The sequence below is a fragment of the Phocoena sinus genome, chromosome X (assembly GCF_008692025.1).
Source record: "Phocoena sinus isolate mPhoSin1 chromosome X, mPhoSin1.pri, whole genome shotgun sequence".
Classification (NCBI taxonomy): domain Eukaryota; kingdom Metazoa; phylum Chordata; class Mammalia; order Artiodactyla; family Phocoenidae; genus Phocoena; species Phocoena sinus.
In genome coordinates, this window is record NC_045784.1 from 32,206,629 (window position 1) to 32,222,427 (window position 15,799).

Genomic DNA, 15,799 nt, shown 5'->3' on the forward strand with positions numbered 1-15,799 from the left:
ACGGAAAGGGGGCAGGACTTCCCTGGCGGTCCAGTGGTTAAGACTCCTCGCTTCCACTGCAGGGGGCGCACCTTCGATCCCTGGTAGGGGAACTAAGATCCCACATGCCACATGGTGCGGCCAAAAAGAAAGGGCGGGGGCGTGGACCAAGAGGGTGTTATGTTCGCTAAGTGAAATAAGTCAGACAGAGAAAAACTGTATGATTACTGTATGATTTCACTTACACGTGGAAGCTGAAAAACAAAACAAATGAACAAACAACAGAACAGAAACAGTTATAGATACAGAGAGCAAACGTGGTTGGGGGGAGGAGAGAAATTAGGTGAGGACAATTAAGAGATACAAACTACCAGTTACGAAGTAAATGCGTAATGGGTGTGAAATGTAAAACAACAGGTAGTTGGATGGATGGATGGATGGATGGATGGGTAGATAGATAGATAGATAGATAAGGCAACCCCATTAAGCTTAGGGAGGAGACTTGGCCCTAAAAGAAGCAGAGGTAGGACCATCAGTGTTAGTAAGCAGACCTCTCGTGAAAACAGGGAACTGCACAAGTCAGCAGCCCTGCTCTCAGACCTGGGAGTCCCCAGATAAGGTAGCCGGGATGTGGAGCCCCCGACTTCTCTTCTAGCTACTCAAGGAGGTGAGTGCTTCGGCCTGAGGCATGTAGATTCGGGTCAGTGGAGGGAGGAATCCCAAACCCTACCCGGACTGGACGCCAGAGTCCTGAATGAGGACTGAGGGAGCCACCAACTCCAGAACAGTGGGGTCGGAGAGTCCCACCCTTGCTGTTACCAGGCGTAGCCGAGCCCCAGATCAGCTTTGGCAGAATGAGGCTCGCTCTGACTGTAAGCTCAGGTCCCAGGAAGATGAGGACCTTTTCTGACGGTCACGGGCTCACATCAGCAGAGGGCAAAGTCCCAGGCAGGGTGCAGAGTCAAGGTGAAGATCCTGAGTGAGGAAATGGAGACTGCTCCATACACAGTGGAGAGAGCTGCATCTCATGCCGCCCCTGCCGTTAGCCCCGGGAGGCCCAGGGCAGAGCTGGCAGGCTCAGGTGCCCCCTAACTTCTGCCTGTGGGGTCTGAGGGAGATGAGGGCCTTGGTTTAAGGGCTGGCTGCCCGGTTCAGCAGAAGAAGAGGAGTCCCAGGCCACGATCGATGTCAAGGCACAAATTCTATGTGAGGAATGAGACAGCCGACTCCCCCAGAACAGAGGAGACCCCACAAAGTGCCACCTTTGCCTTCGCCCTGGGAAGCCAGGTTTAGAGCTCTCAGGCTGAATTGCCCTCTCAGTTCCTCCAAGGGTGGTCTCAGGGACGTCAGGGTTTGGGTCTAATGAGAGAGGCCTCATTCAACATAGGGAAGAAGCCTGGTTCCTAACGAGAGTCAAGGTGGTAACACCGAGTGAACATGAGGGAGCCCCACCCAGAAAGAAGTGAACCACGTAGAATCTCATCCCTACTCTCAGACCTGGGAGGGAGACTCAGGCATGGTGACCTGATGAATATCACTCACGTTTTCCCGGACCATGGCAGGGAGGTGAGGAACCTCCTTGATGGGAGTATGGGCTCAGGTGAGCAGCCGGAGGATTTCCAGGTGATGCCAGGAAGCAAGGAGAGGACCCTGAGAATGGAGGGGGCCACCTACACCACCATAGTGAGGGCCACAGAATCTCTTCCTGCCTGTCAGCATTGCAAGTCCACACACAGCTGTAGCTAGAGAGACAAAGTTTTCTTTCTAGCGGGTCTCGGGGAGTTGGGGGCCTTCGTATGAGGGGATAGACGTCAAGTCAAGACACAGAGGATGTCCAAGTCCTGCTGTGCATCAGGGTGAGGACACTGAGGGATGTTGTAGATGCACACCCACCCAAAGCAGTGGGGGCCCACAAACTCCCAACCCCCTCAGCCCTGGGAAACCCCAGGTAGAGGTAGCCTGATGTGTCACCCCTCACTTCGGGCCCCAGGGACCCAGGCAGATGTGGGCCTTGATCTGAGGCCAGAAGATTCAGGTGGGCTGAGGGAGGAGCGTAGATGCCGTCTGAGTGAGGGCGAAAGAGGCCAACGATGCCGCAACAGTGGGGTCCCGCGGAGTCCAGCCCCTGCTACCAACCCAGGGAGGGCGTGGACGGGGGTGACTGGCAGTGGCTCACCCTTTCTTTCATCTCGGGGATCTCAGGAAGGTGAGAATCTTAATGTAATGCAAGCGAACTCAGATCAGCGGAGGGAGGATTTCCGGGATTTGCCAGGACTCACGGAGAAGATGCTGAGGACTGTGGGGGGGAAGTCCACCCCGTGCCAGCGGGGACGGCGCGGAGTCCCTCTCCATTGTCGTTCCTAGAGGCGCCCCCGGGCACAGATGTGAGGCAGAAGTGCCCATCAGTTCCCCACTCGGAACTCACAGGGAAGTCAGCATCTTGGTGTGATGGGTCAGCAGAGGGAGGAACCGTAGACCCTCCCCTGAGTGAGAACTGGGGACCGTGAGGGAGGACCACACGTTATAGGGCCTCAGCCTGCCTGCTGCGGCTTTCAGCCTCTGGATACTAGGGGCGCTGTGGCCAGGTAAGGCCATCCTCACTTCCACTGTTCGGTCTCAGGGAGCTGTGGGCCTTACTGTGAGGAAATGTCCTCAAGTCAAGAGAGAAAGGCGCCCCCAGATCCTCCCAGGAGACCCAGTGGGGACTGTGAATGACGACTGACGGTAGCACACCCCCCTTCCACCGAATCAAAGGCATAATAAAGAGTCCTGCCCAGGCCTCTGCTCAGCCCTTGAAGGCCCAGAGCATGGTTGTCAGGTGGAGGCTCCTCATTTCTTTGTATCATTTCTAAGGGAGACGAGATCCTTCGTCTGAAGGTGCCATACCAGGGACAGCAGGAGGGGTCCCAGACCCTTGGTGTGGACAAGATGAGGACGCTGAATGGTTGAGGACCAACGAGTTCAGGACAGAGCAGGCCCCACACAACTGTCAGCGCTGTGCACCCCGACAGTGCCCATGACGCAGTTCCTTCTCGTGGGCCCCAGGGAGCTTTGAGGTGTCACCTTTAGAGCAGCACAGGAAAGAGGCCCCGGCCCTACCAAGAGTCGATGTGGCAATCCTGTTTGTGAACGAAAGGGACCCTTGGAACCCAGAGAGGGCCTACCCTACCAGGATCCGTGGTCACCGCCGTCAGCCACAGGCAGGGCTGGCAGGCTGTAGCCTGAGGCTCACTCACTCTCGCTTCATACGCTGGGTTCTCAGGGGACAGGCTGACCAAGAACAAGAGCCTAGTGGTTCCTAGAGCAGTGCCCTCAAGGAAACGTGCAGAGCGGCGTTCTTCAAGTCAGGGTGGGACCTCCCTGCTGAAGGTGCTCACACCCTCTCACCTTCCCTCCTCCAGGTTCCAGCATCACCTGCTCTCCTGCCCACTCCCCCGCTTGCTGTCCCTGCCCATAGTCATGCCTCGGGGGCAGAAGAGTAAGCTCCGTGCCCGTGAGAAGCGCCGCCAAGCCCGGAGGGAGACCCAGAATCTCGGGGGTGCTCAGGCCACTGCAGCACAGAGAGAAGAGTCGTCCTCGTGCCCCTCTTCTCTTTCTCGGGGTACTCCCCCGAGCTCCCCTGCTGCTGGCACTCGCCAGGAGCCTCAGGGAGCCCCAGCCACTAGCTCTCGTGCTGCAGGGGTTTCAGGCCCAGGATCTGATGTGCGTGCCAAGGGCCGGGTTAAGGCAAGGGAAAATTCCTCCCAGGCCTCAGTCTCCGGTGAGAACTTTCAGAGAGATCCTCTGATCAAGAAGGTGGGAATGTTGATACAATTCCTGCTGGAGAAGTATACAATGGAAGAGCCCGTTATAAAGGCAGACTTGCTGAAGCTTGTGAACAAAAGGTACAAGAGGAAGTTCCCTGAGATCCTCAGGAGAGTTGCTGAGTGCATTCAGCTGGTCTTTGGTCTTGAGTTGAAGGAAGTCAAGCCGGGTGGTGATTCCTATGCCCTTGTCAGCAAGCTACATGTCAGCGACGACGGGCGTCAGAGCAGTGGCGGGCGGTTTCGGAAGAATGGGCTTCTGATGCTTGTCCTCGGTGTGATCTTCGTGCATGGCGACCGCGCCTCTGAGGAGGAGGTCTGGGAATTCCTGAATGGTTTGGGTGTTTATGTTGGAAGGTGTCACATAATCTTTGGGGAGCCCAGGAAGCTTATCACAGAAGATCTGGTGCAGGAAAAGTACCTGGTGTGTCGTCAGGTGCGCGACGGCAATCTCCCGTGCTGTGAGCTCCTGTGGGGCCGGAGAGCCCACGCTGAAACCAGCAAGATGAAAGTCCTGGAGTTCATGGCCAAGGTGGCTGGTACCGTCCCCAGTGCCTTACCAGATCTCTATGAGGAGGCTCTGAAAGATGAGGAAGAGAGAGCCCAAGCCCGAGCCCGAGCCAGAGCTGCAGCCAGGGCTGGTACTCGTGTCAAGGCCAGTGCGCCTTCCAAGGTCATGTCTAGCAGTTCCTCCCACCCTTAGTGAGGTCTCAGGCAGCTTCTTCACTTTGTGTTTGACCAACGCTGCCAACCTTTTCAGTAGTGAGAGGCTAAGCTGGGGCTGGAAAGATCATAATATATATCTTCTTTGTGTTCCTGTTTTACACTAGTATCTTTCAAATGTTGTTTCTTTTACTAGAATGTTTCTTTAGATTCAGAATCCAAGTTTATAAATGACATGGATCACATATTTGTTGTTGTTTATCAGGTTTAAGCGTAAGAGTTTAGGTAGTGTGTAGTACGATGTGAAAACTCCTTGCATCTTTCTGGGGTTCCGGAGTGAGATAATATGGCTTTGGAATAGGAATTTTCTTGGAAATGTGAAAGAATGCTGTGGTTTTAAAATGAAAAGTAAAGTTTAGTCAAATTTTGGTTTGTCTTATTCACCTTTGTCTTTCTCTTTGTAAAATTCAAAGATACACACCTAGATGTCCTTAGCTTATTCAAGAATGCCGACAAAATTAGATAGTAATAAATTACATTCCTCACCCAGTGCCTCATTGATTCCCATCTGTAATTGAGCATCTGCTCTTTGGAAGGTTCTGTGCTGGTAGTGATGATGCTAAGATAAAAAAGACCCTGCACCTGCCTGTAGATGTTGAGAGTATAAGAGCAGCTGTTATATAAGGAAGGTGGTGTGATGAAAAAACCCAGTGAGGATGGTGGGGAGAGAGTCCAGATGAGAGCAGTGAAGTATAAATTCTCTTAGCCAGAGCACTTTGAGGTTTGGTTATTTTGCAAATCCCTCCTTGGGAGGTAATTTTAAGTTGGCTGCATGGCGGGCTAGATGAGGCTGTGATAATGGTGAGCAGGGGTCCAGTGCTTTTGCCCCGGTGCAGGTGAACACAGTGCCCAAACAAACCAGGTGTTTTATGCATATTGTCTCCTTTGGGGTGGGATGCTGAGAAGCCCCTGTGCTGGCACGCTGTGCCCTGGGCTGGAGGAGCCCCAGCCCGCTCCATTAATTAGTTATCGGGTTTTTTAAATTGGAGTGTAACTGCTTTACAATGTTGTGTTAGTTTCTGCTGTGCAACGAAGTGAATCAGCTCCACGTATACATATATCCCCTCCCTGCTGGACTTCCCCCCACCCATCTAGGTGGTCACAGAGCACCAAGCTGAGCTCCCTGTGCTGTACAGCACGTTCCCACTAGCTATCTATTTGACACATGGTAGTGTACATAGGTCAATCCTAATCTCCCAATTCATCCCACCCCCCCTTCCCCCGTGTCCACGTGTCCGTTCTCTATGTCTGCGTCTCTGTTCCCGCCCTGCAAAGAGGTTCAACTGTACCAGTTATCTAGATTCCACATATATGCATTAATATATGAGATTTGTTTGTCTTGAGTGTAATCTGGCAGAACTCCTAAATGGGCCCAGATTTTGGTGGTGATGAAACACGTGAAAATCGGTGGGGGGGGGGGGCGGGTTTGGGAGGCAGGGGAATTATTGGTCCTTGACACAGATTCTATAAGGTTTGATTTGCATCCTGGTGAAACCCCTGCCTCCACAAATGAAACAACATATTCTCTGATAGGGAAAATGTGCTCAGGGTTACTTGCTAAGGAGCACTTTGGTTAATTCAGCTTTCTTTGTCCTAGAGGCCCGCATAGTCTCTGACATCTCCTGGATAAAATGAAAAATTCCTAGAGATGAGGGTATCTCTAGGACAGAGAAGACCAGTCTCTTCTGGTATGAAAACAAGCATCGTAATAACTGCCATGCACGAAAGACCCAGACATCGCCAGCCACTGTGCCAGGTGCTTTACATATATCACATATGTTCCGACAGTTCTATAAGATGAGGCTTATCAAACCCACTTGGCAGACAAAGAACTTGCAGTATTCTCCGGACTGGTAAAGTGACAGAACCGGGAGTACAGCCTGGTCTGAATTCCTCCAGAGCCCATACTGTTCCACTCCTCCCAGCCTGAGGCAGCCCTTCTGTCTCTTAATCCATTTCTCCTTTCACTGCTCCGTGACGTCTCTCAGGCAATAAGAAAGAGGAACTTGTAGCCAAAATATTAAAAGCAGGCCTAAAGAAGGAAGGTGAACACGAGAATCAGACACCATTTGGGGATTGTCTGTGGGCTTCGTTTACCTAGGATCCTCCTGCCCCTCGCCCCAGGCTTCCCTGAGAGCTGATTGCCCCGGTCCCGGCACGGGGGTCCAGTCCCAGCACTTTCTGGCATCACAGCGCCCTGCCCCTGGGTCTTCCCCAGTGTGCCCTCGTGTCCAGACTGGAAGCTGACCTGCTGGCCAGCTCTTCTCTGCATCTTCCTCTGGAGGCTGCACTCAGCTCCCGGAGGAACAGACAGCCCATATGCCCTGGCCGCCCCTGACTCGGAGCATCCCGACTCCCCGCAGATCCCGTTCGTCACCGTGGACCCCTGGGACAGCAGCTGCCCTTTCCATGTATCTGTTCACTTCAGACAGTGACGTTTACACACCTCCTCATCCCCACTGGGTGCCTCCACCACATTCTCGGTGTTTGCAAGCCTGCTGGTGACGAGACTCTGATTTGGTGTGGACTCTACAGGGCCTTGGCTTATAACCCCAAGGCTAGGGAGGCCTTGTTTGAAACAACGTGATATTTGCAGTAGGATTTTAATGAAGTGTCTTCTTTGAATCTGGCCACTGAGTCCATACACTGATGAGTGAACTTAATTAAGGGGTCCAAAACCAAAGCCTTCTTCCTAAGTGGTAAAGGAGGAGGGACCAAGGAAATCACTGTGTAAACAAACATCTGCTGAGGTTGAATTCCTAAAAACCCATCTTGGAGTCCTTCTTGGAGGTGGAAAGTGGTTCTTTGGCAGACATGCTAGCTTTGAACAACAAGGAAAAATAATTCACCATCTTCCCAGTAATTCTTGTCTGTATCTGTCTCAGGGGAGATGCTGTTTGTTCAATATGCTTAATGGCACCTGTTCGGGTGTTCAGGTATGTTCAGTCAGGTGGTGGGTGGCTGTGATTTTGACCGTGCAACCAAAAGTTAGGAGAAAATTCCCAGCCTACTGAGATTACACAGGTTATTGCAACTGGCAATGCAGAAAGGTACTGGTGAAAGCCCTCTCTGCTGAGATGTACAGGGTACTTTTGGAAATTAGATGGAATCCTATATTTGAAAACATGTCTTACATAGTATGCACAAGAAAAAATTGGTGAATTTCAAGGTAAATTTGGCCTTCTCAGAAACTCCTCCAACTAACTAAGAGGGTTGTTGTCATAAGCAATTGCAATAGTCGCTCTTTATTGAGCACATACTATACACCAGTTTATGGGAGACTGCAAACCTCATCCACATCCTGTCTTGCTCTCCCTGGGTTCCTGGGGAGACTATATTCCCAGTCCACTTGTAATTAGGAAGGGTCACCTCCAGACCAAGGCACGAGGGAGTCAGTATGGCACCTCTGTGCTTTCTCTTCCATTCAGCAGCAAACAGAGAGAGCCCGTGTTGAGGCGTGGAGCCACGTGACGTACATAGCCGGGATCTCGGAGTCATCTGTGAGCGGTGAGCCTCTGCCAACCTTCATCAGATTTTATGTGCACAAGAAACAGACTTTTGTTGTGTTAAGTCATTCAGATATCAGGTTTTCTCTGTTGCATCAGTTAGCAGTTACTTAATCCGAGTGATACACAACTACTATTTCTACTCTTAGGCTCATTTAAATGTTTTAATGACAGAGCTAATCATAGCATATATATTCTTCTTATAAAAACTTCTTACACACCTAAATCACAAACTCCCCCCTTACAACATTGCTCGAAAATTCAGCCCCCTTTTCAAAAGTAACCACAATTAACTGTCTGGTGTGTGTCATTCTAAAGCTGATTTGAGGCTTCTTTGTACATAGATGTGCTACAAAAATATGTTGAATTTTTAACACACAGGGGCCACAGTGTACATGTCGTTCTGTGACTTGCTCTTGTAACTTAATGGAAGTGAATGCAAGATCTTTCTGTGACAGCACTTATAAGACCCACCTCACTTTTTAAAAATGTCATCACCGTTAGAAAAGGTCCCAGCCAGCCCTCTGGTCCTAAGCTACAGCGTGAAGTAGAGCCCCTCAGCCAACCTGTAGATCTGTGAGAACAAACAGTTGTTGTGTTAGGATGCTAAGTTTTGTGGCTCTTCATTGGGCAGTGGAAGTTTACTAATAAGTACATTAAGGGCTAGCAGTTCATATTTTAAGTTTTTATGTTCTTTGTCTTCCACAGGGAGCACATACTATTCCTAAAAATATTTTTAAGGTTAAGAAAAATAAACTTCAAAAGGCATGGGAAATTCTAATTACAGACGTTAGGGAAGCCTTTAAAATGGGAAAAATAAGAAAATAATTTACAAAAGAAGAGTGAAGTGACACATGATTATTTCTCCTACAGAATGAAAACAAAAAGATTACCTATAGACTGTTCTCTCTCCAGCTGGTGGATTGATAAAGAGAAAGTTTTTTAAAAAACATCTTTATTGGGGTATAATTGCTTTACAATGGTGTGCTAGTTTCTGCTCTATAACAAAGTGAATTAGTTATGCATATACATATGTTCCCATATCTCTTCCCTCTTGCGTCTCGCTCCCTCCCACCCTCCCTATCCCACCTCTCCAGGGGGTCACAAAACACCGACCTGATATCCCTGTGCTATGGGGCTGCTTCCCACTAGCTATCTACCTTACGTTTGTTAGGGTATATATGTCCATGTCTCTCTCTCACTTTGTCACAGCTCACCCTTCCCCCTCCCCATATCCTCAAGTCCGTTCTCTAGTAGGTCTGTATCTTTATTCCTGTCTTACCACTACGTTCTTCATGAAATTTTTTTTTTCTTAAATTCCATATATATGTGTTAGCATACGGGATTTGTCTTTCTCTTTCTGACTTACTTCACTCTGTATGACAGACTCTAGCTCTATCCACCTCATTACAAATAGCTCAATTTCATTTCTTTTTATGGCTGAGTAATATTCCATTGTATATATGTGCCACATCTTCTTTATCCATTCATCCGATGATGGGCACTTAGGTTGTTTCCAGCTCCAGGCTATTGTAAATAGAGCTGCAATGAACATTTTGGTACATGACTGTTTTTGAATTTTGGTTTTCACAGGGTATATGCCCAGTAGTGGGAGTGCTGGCTCATACGGTAGTTCTATTTGTAGTTTTTTAAGGAACCTCCATACTGTTCTCCATAGTGGCTGAACCAATTCACATTCCCACCAGCACTGCAAGAGGGTTCCCTTTTTTCCCTACCCTCTCCAGCCTTTATTGTTTCTAGATTTTTTGATGATGGCCATTCTGACTGGTGTGAGATGATATCTCATTGTAGTTTTGATTTGCATTTCTATAATGATTAATGATGTTGAGCATTCTTTAATGTGTTTGTTGGCAGTCTGTGTATCTACTTTGGAGAAATGTCTATTTAGGTCTTCTGCCCATTTTTGGATTGGGTTGTTTGTTTTTTTGTTATTGAACTGCATGTGCTGCTTGTAAATTTTGGAAATTAATCCTTTGTCAGTTGCTTCATTTGCAAATATTTTCTCCCATTCTGAGGGTTGTCTTTTTGTCTTATTTATGGTTTCCTTTGCTGTGCAAAAGCTTTGAAGTTTCATTAGGTCCCATTTGTTTATTTTTGTTTTTATTTCCATTTCTCTAGGAGGTGGGTCGAAAAGGATCTTGCTGTGATTTATGTCATAGAGTGTCCTGCCTGTGTTTTCCTCTAAGAGTTTGATATTTTCTGGCCTTACATTTAGGTCTTTAATCCATTTTAAACTTATATTTGTGTATGGTGTCAGGGAGTGTTCTAATCTCATACTTTTACATGTACCTGGCGAGTTTTCCCAGCACCACTTATTGAAGAGGCTGTCCTTGTTCCGCTGTACGTTCCTGCCTCCTTTATCAAAGATAAGGTGTCCATATGTGCGTGGGTTTATCTCTGGGCTTTCTATCCTGTTCCATTGATCTATCGTACTGTTTTAGTGCCAGTACCATACTGTCTTGATTACTGTAGCTTTGTAGTATAGTCTGAAGTCAGGGAGCTTGATTCCTCCAGCTCCATTTTTCGTTCTCAAGATTGCTTTGGTTATTCGGGGTCTTTTGTGTTTCCATACAAATTGTGAAAATTTTTGTTCTAGTTCTGTGAAAAATGCCATTGGTAGTTTGATAGGGATTGCATTGAATCTATAGATTGCTTTGGGTAGTAGAGTCATTTTAACAATGTTGATTCTTCCCATCCAAGAACATGGTATATCTCTCCATCTATTTGTATCATCTTTAATTTCTCTCATCAGTGTCTTATGATTTTCTGCATACAGGTCTTGTGTCTCCTTAGGTAGGTTTATTCCTAGATATTTTATTCTTTTTGTTGCAATGGTTAATGGGAGTGTTTTCTTGATTTCACTTTCATATTTTTCATCATTAGTATATAGGAATGCCAGAGATTTCTATGCATTAATTTTGTATCCTGCAACTTTACCAAATTCATTGATCATCTCTAGCAGTTTTCTGGTAGCATCTTTAGGATTCTCTATGTATAGTATCATGTCATCTGCAAACAGTGACAGTTTTTCTTCTTCTTTTCCAATTTGGATTCCTTTTATTTCCTTTTCTTCTCTGATTGCTGTGGCTTAAACTTCCAAAACTGTGTTGACTAAGAGTGGTGAGAGTGGGCAACCTTGTCTTGTTCCTGATCTTAGTGGAAATGCTTTCAGTTTTTCACCATTGAGGGTGATGTTGGCTGTGGGCTTGTCATATATGGCCTTTAATAGGTTGAGGAAAGTTCCCTCTGTGCCTACTCTCTGCAGGGATTTTATCATAAATGGGTGTTGAATTTTGTCAAAAGCTTTCTCTGCATCTATTGAGATGATCATATCGTTTTTCTCCTTCAATTTGTTAATATGGTTTATCACATTGATAGATTTGTGTATATTGAAGAATCCTTGCATTCCTGGAATAAACCCCGCTTGATCATAGTGTATGATCCTTTCAGTGTGCACCCAGCTTCACTCAACGACCAGCAAGCCACAGTGCTGGACAACCTATGCCAAACAACTAGCAAAACAGGAGCACAACCCCACCCATTAGCAGAGAGGCTGCCTAAAATCATAATAAGGCCACAGACACCCCAAAACACACCACCAGATGTGAACCTGCCCACTAGAGAGACAAGATCCAGCCTCATCCAGCACAACACAGGCACTAGTCCCCTCCACTAGGAAGCCTACACAACCCACTGAAACAACCTTAGCCACTGGAGACAGACATCAAAAACAACGGGAACTACGAACGTGCAGCCTGCAAAAAGGAGACCCCAAACACAGTAAGATAAGCAAAATGAGAAGACAGAAAAACACACAGCAGATGAAGGAGCAAGATAAAAACCCACCAGACCTAACAAATGAAGAGGAAATAGGCAATCTACCTGAAAAAGAATTCAGAATAATGATAGTAAAGATGATCCAAAATCTTGGAAGTAGAATGGACAAAATGCAAGAAACAGTTAACAAGGACCTACAAGAACTAAAGATGAAACAAGCAACGATGAACAACGCAATAAATGAAATTAAAAGTACTCTAGATAGGATCAATAGAAGAATAACTGAGGCAGAAGAACGGATAAGTGACCTGGAAGATAAAGTAGTGGAAATAACTACTGCAGAGCAGAATAAAGAAAAAAGAATGAAAAGAACTGAGGACAGTCTCAGAGACCTCTGGGACAACATGAAACGCACCAACATTCGAATTATAGGGGTTCCAGAAGAAGAAGAAAAAAAGAAAGGGACGGAGAAAGTATTTGAAGAGATTATAGTTGAAAACTTCCCTAATATGGGAAAGGAAATAGTTAATCAAGTCCAGGAAGCACAGAGAGTCCCATACAGGATAAATACCAGGAGAAATACGCCAAGACACATATTAATCAAACTGTCAAAAATTAAATACAAAGAAAGTATATTAAAAGCAGCAAGGGAAAAACAACAAATAACACACAAGGGAATCCCCATAAGGTTAACAGCTGATCTCTCAGCAGAAACCCTACAAGCCAGAAGGGATTGGCAGGACATACTGAAAGTGATGAAGGAGAAAAACCTGCAACCAAGACTACTCTACCCAGCAAGGATCTCATTCAGATTTGATGGAGAAATTAAAACCTTTACAGACAAGCAAAAGCTGAGAGAGTTCAGCACCACCAAACCAGCTTTACGACAAATGCTAAAGGAACTTCTCTAGATAAGAAATGCAAGAGAAGGAAACGACCTATAATAACGAACCCAAAACAGTATAGGAAATGGGAATAGGAATATGCATATCGATAATTACCTTAAATGTAAATGGACTAAATGCTCCCACCAAAAGACACAGATTGGCTGAATGGATACAAAAACAAGACCCTTATATATGCTGTCTACAAGAGACCCACCTCAGACCTAGAGACACATACAGACTGAAAGTAAGGGGATGGAAAAAGATATTCCATGCAAATGGAAACCAAAAGAAAGCTGGAGTAGCAATTCTCATATCAGACAAAATAGACTTTAAAATAAGGACTATTAAAAGGGATAAAGAAGGACACTACATAATGATCAAGGGATCGATCCAAGAAGAAGATATAACAATTGTAAATATTTATGCACCCAACATAGGAGCACCTCAATACATAAGGCAAATACTAACAACCATAAAAGGGGAGATCGACAGTAACACATTCATAGTAGGGGACTTTAACACCCCACTTTCACCCATGGACAGATCATCCAAAATGAAAATAAATAAGGAAACACAAGCTTTAAATGATACATTAAACAAGATGGACTTAATTGATATTTATAGGACACTCCATCCAAAAACAACAGAATGCACATTTTTCTCAAGTGCTCATGGAACATTCTCCAGGATAGATCATATCTTGGGTCACAAATCAAGCCTTGGTAAATTTAAGAAAATTGAAATTGTATCAAGTATCTTTTCTGACCACAACGCCATGAGACTACGTATCAATTACAGGAAAAGATCTGTAAAAAATACAAACACATGGAGGCTAAACAATACACTACTTAATAATGAAGTGATCACTGAAGAAATCAAAGAGGAAATAAAAAAATACCTAGAAACAAATGACAATGGAGACACAACGACCCAATACCTATGGGATGCAGCAAAAGCAGTTCTAAGGGGGAAGTTTATAGCAATACAAGCCCACCTTAAGAAGCCGGAAACATCTCGAATAAACAACCTAACCTTGCACCTCAAGCAATTAGAGAAAGAAGAACAAAAAAGCCCCAAAGCTAGCAGAAGGAAAGAAATCATAAAAATCAGATCAGAAATAAATGAAAAAGGAATGAAGGAAACGATAGCAAAGATCAATAAAACTAAAAGCTGGTTCTTTGAGAAGATAAACAAAATAGATAAACCACTAGCCAGACTCATCAAGAAAAAAAGGGAGAAGACTCAAATCAATAGAATTAGAAATGAGAAAGGAGAAGTAACAAGTAGAGAAGAATAATAGAAATAATCACTTTTGGAAATGTATACAGTCCTCAGAGTAGTCATGTTCGTTAATTATGGCTGAGAGCCTGAATTTATCTAAGATTAAGAATTTTAAACTGTGATAAACAAGTTGTTCTCGTCTTAGTTGGTTCATTGTCATTATCTTCATCCCTATGCTACATCTTTGTTCAGTCCCCTGAAAGTCACATTTTCAATAACCTTTACCAAAGTGAACTAAAACCTCCCCAATTATAAGGACTATGAGTGATAGTAAGCCTCAATTTAAAAATTACCCCATTTTCAAAGAAATTACTACCATGTCAATGCTTAGTGAGAATAAACCCAGTCAACCTGACATCTTTATTTGGGCCATTAGCTCAGGAATGGTTTTTATACATTTGAGGATGAACTGGGTTTCTTTTCTGCCTGCTTGTTTAACTGTCTAAACTTGACCATGTCCCTGGGCTTTCTCTACGTGTCTCTTTACCTTTGGTGAGTCTTCAAGTTCACTTACTTTTATAGTCATTTTCTTAAAATACCATTTGATTTTTTAGTCCATAATTGTTTTATTATCCACAATTGGAAAATTCTGGGTTTTTATGTAGCCTATTTTATGATTTTATTTTACAGATTCCATCCACAGCAGTCTTTATCTCTCTTTTTTTACTTGACAAGTACCATAAAACACACACGCATAAAAATTATGCAGACTCCATTTTAAATAATTATACAGTATAAAAAAAGGAAAACTCATCCCACCCTGCAGAGGTAGCTGCTGGAAATAATTTTTAAATGTATCATTTTCAATTATTCCTTATGCTTATACAAATATATCTATATAGAGATATAATGTTTTAATTTAACATTAACATTTTGTTCCTGTCTAAGTATTAATCAGATGATCTCAAAATGCCAGGATTTTTTTGAAGAAGGCTAACGTAAGCATCCCATGGCCATAATTATTTTTCTCAATTTACTCTTTTCCATGCTAATAGAAATACAAAATTTAGTCCAGTTATTTTCTGGTTAGCAAATAGTAATGAACATTTAAGTAATGAAATTTTATAGTGTATTAAGTTGTAATTATAATTGCTGTTTTATTTTTTAATGCTTTTTACCTTTTCAATTTTTGAGAAGAAAATAAGGTAAGAATTTTTGTCTAGTTTTATTTAATGCAGTATATGTCTTGTGTTCAGAATAGTGTGTTATATTAGGCATTCAGTAAAAATTTTTCAAATAACTGAGGAAAAATGCTTTATTTACATAGTAATTTTTGTTGTCTGTACTTTGCACATTTTAAAAAAAATCATCTACTCAAAGTTGCAGAGGTATTTCTTAAAGTTTATTCTTTAAGGAGCTGATAAGCATTTAGATATGTTAGTAACCAGCTCTGTGTCACTTTAGGCACCTCCTGTACTACTTCTTTTTAAGTCCCTCCTTTTCTCCTTGTTACAGAGAGAGGGACGTCAGATATAGGAATTATTTCTAGCTTCTAAAGGTGGTTAAGGATCCCAGAGCCTGAAGGGAGATTTAAATATATCAACAACTATCTGAGTAACAAAGCATTTGTTTCTCTCTTATTGCCTCACTCTTTTAAAGTCTTTAACTCAGTTCAAGATGTATTACTGTTACCACTGAGGAATTATCAAAAACAGGAAGAAATATTAGATATTAGATTAAATTTCATTTGACTGTATATGACTACTAGGTTTATACTTAGGAGTTAATTATTAAGGGTGAGAATCTCAATGATTAATAAAATTTGCTGAAGACTGAGGTAGCCTAAGGCCAAAAGATGTGAATAATTGTACTTTTTGTTTTT

At 44.3% G+C, this 15,799-nt stretch overlaps 2 protein-coding genes across 2 annotated transcripts in view; both read left to right on the plus strand.

Moving 5' to 3' along the window:
* Window positions 1-15,799, plus strand: part of CFAP47 (cilia and flagella associated protein 47) — a 533,433-nt gene that overhangs the window by 77,633 nt on the left and 440,001 nt on the right. The window contains 4 exon segments of the mRNA XM_032618881.1: window positions 2,219-2,482; window positions 3,381-4,484; window positions 6,724-6,936; window positions 7,391-7,441. Coding sequence (XP_032474772.1) covers window positions 2,219-2,482; window positions 3,381-4,484; window positions 6,724-6,936; window positions 7,391-7,441 — 1,632 coding nt within the window.
* Window positions 3,439-4,485, plus strand: LOC116747455 (melanoma-associated antigen B4-like). Its single transcript, XM_032619677.1, has one exon. It carries the CDS (start codon window positions 3,439-3,441, stop codon window positions 4,483-4,485), a length of 1,047 nt encoding a protein of 348 aa, XP_032475568.1.

Coding starts and splice junctions, on each gene's coding strand:
- LOC116747455 (XM_032619677.1), top strand. CDS start 3,439: ATGCCTCGGGGGCAGAAGAGTAAGCTCCGTGCCCGTGAGAAGCGCCGC.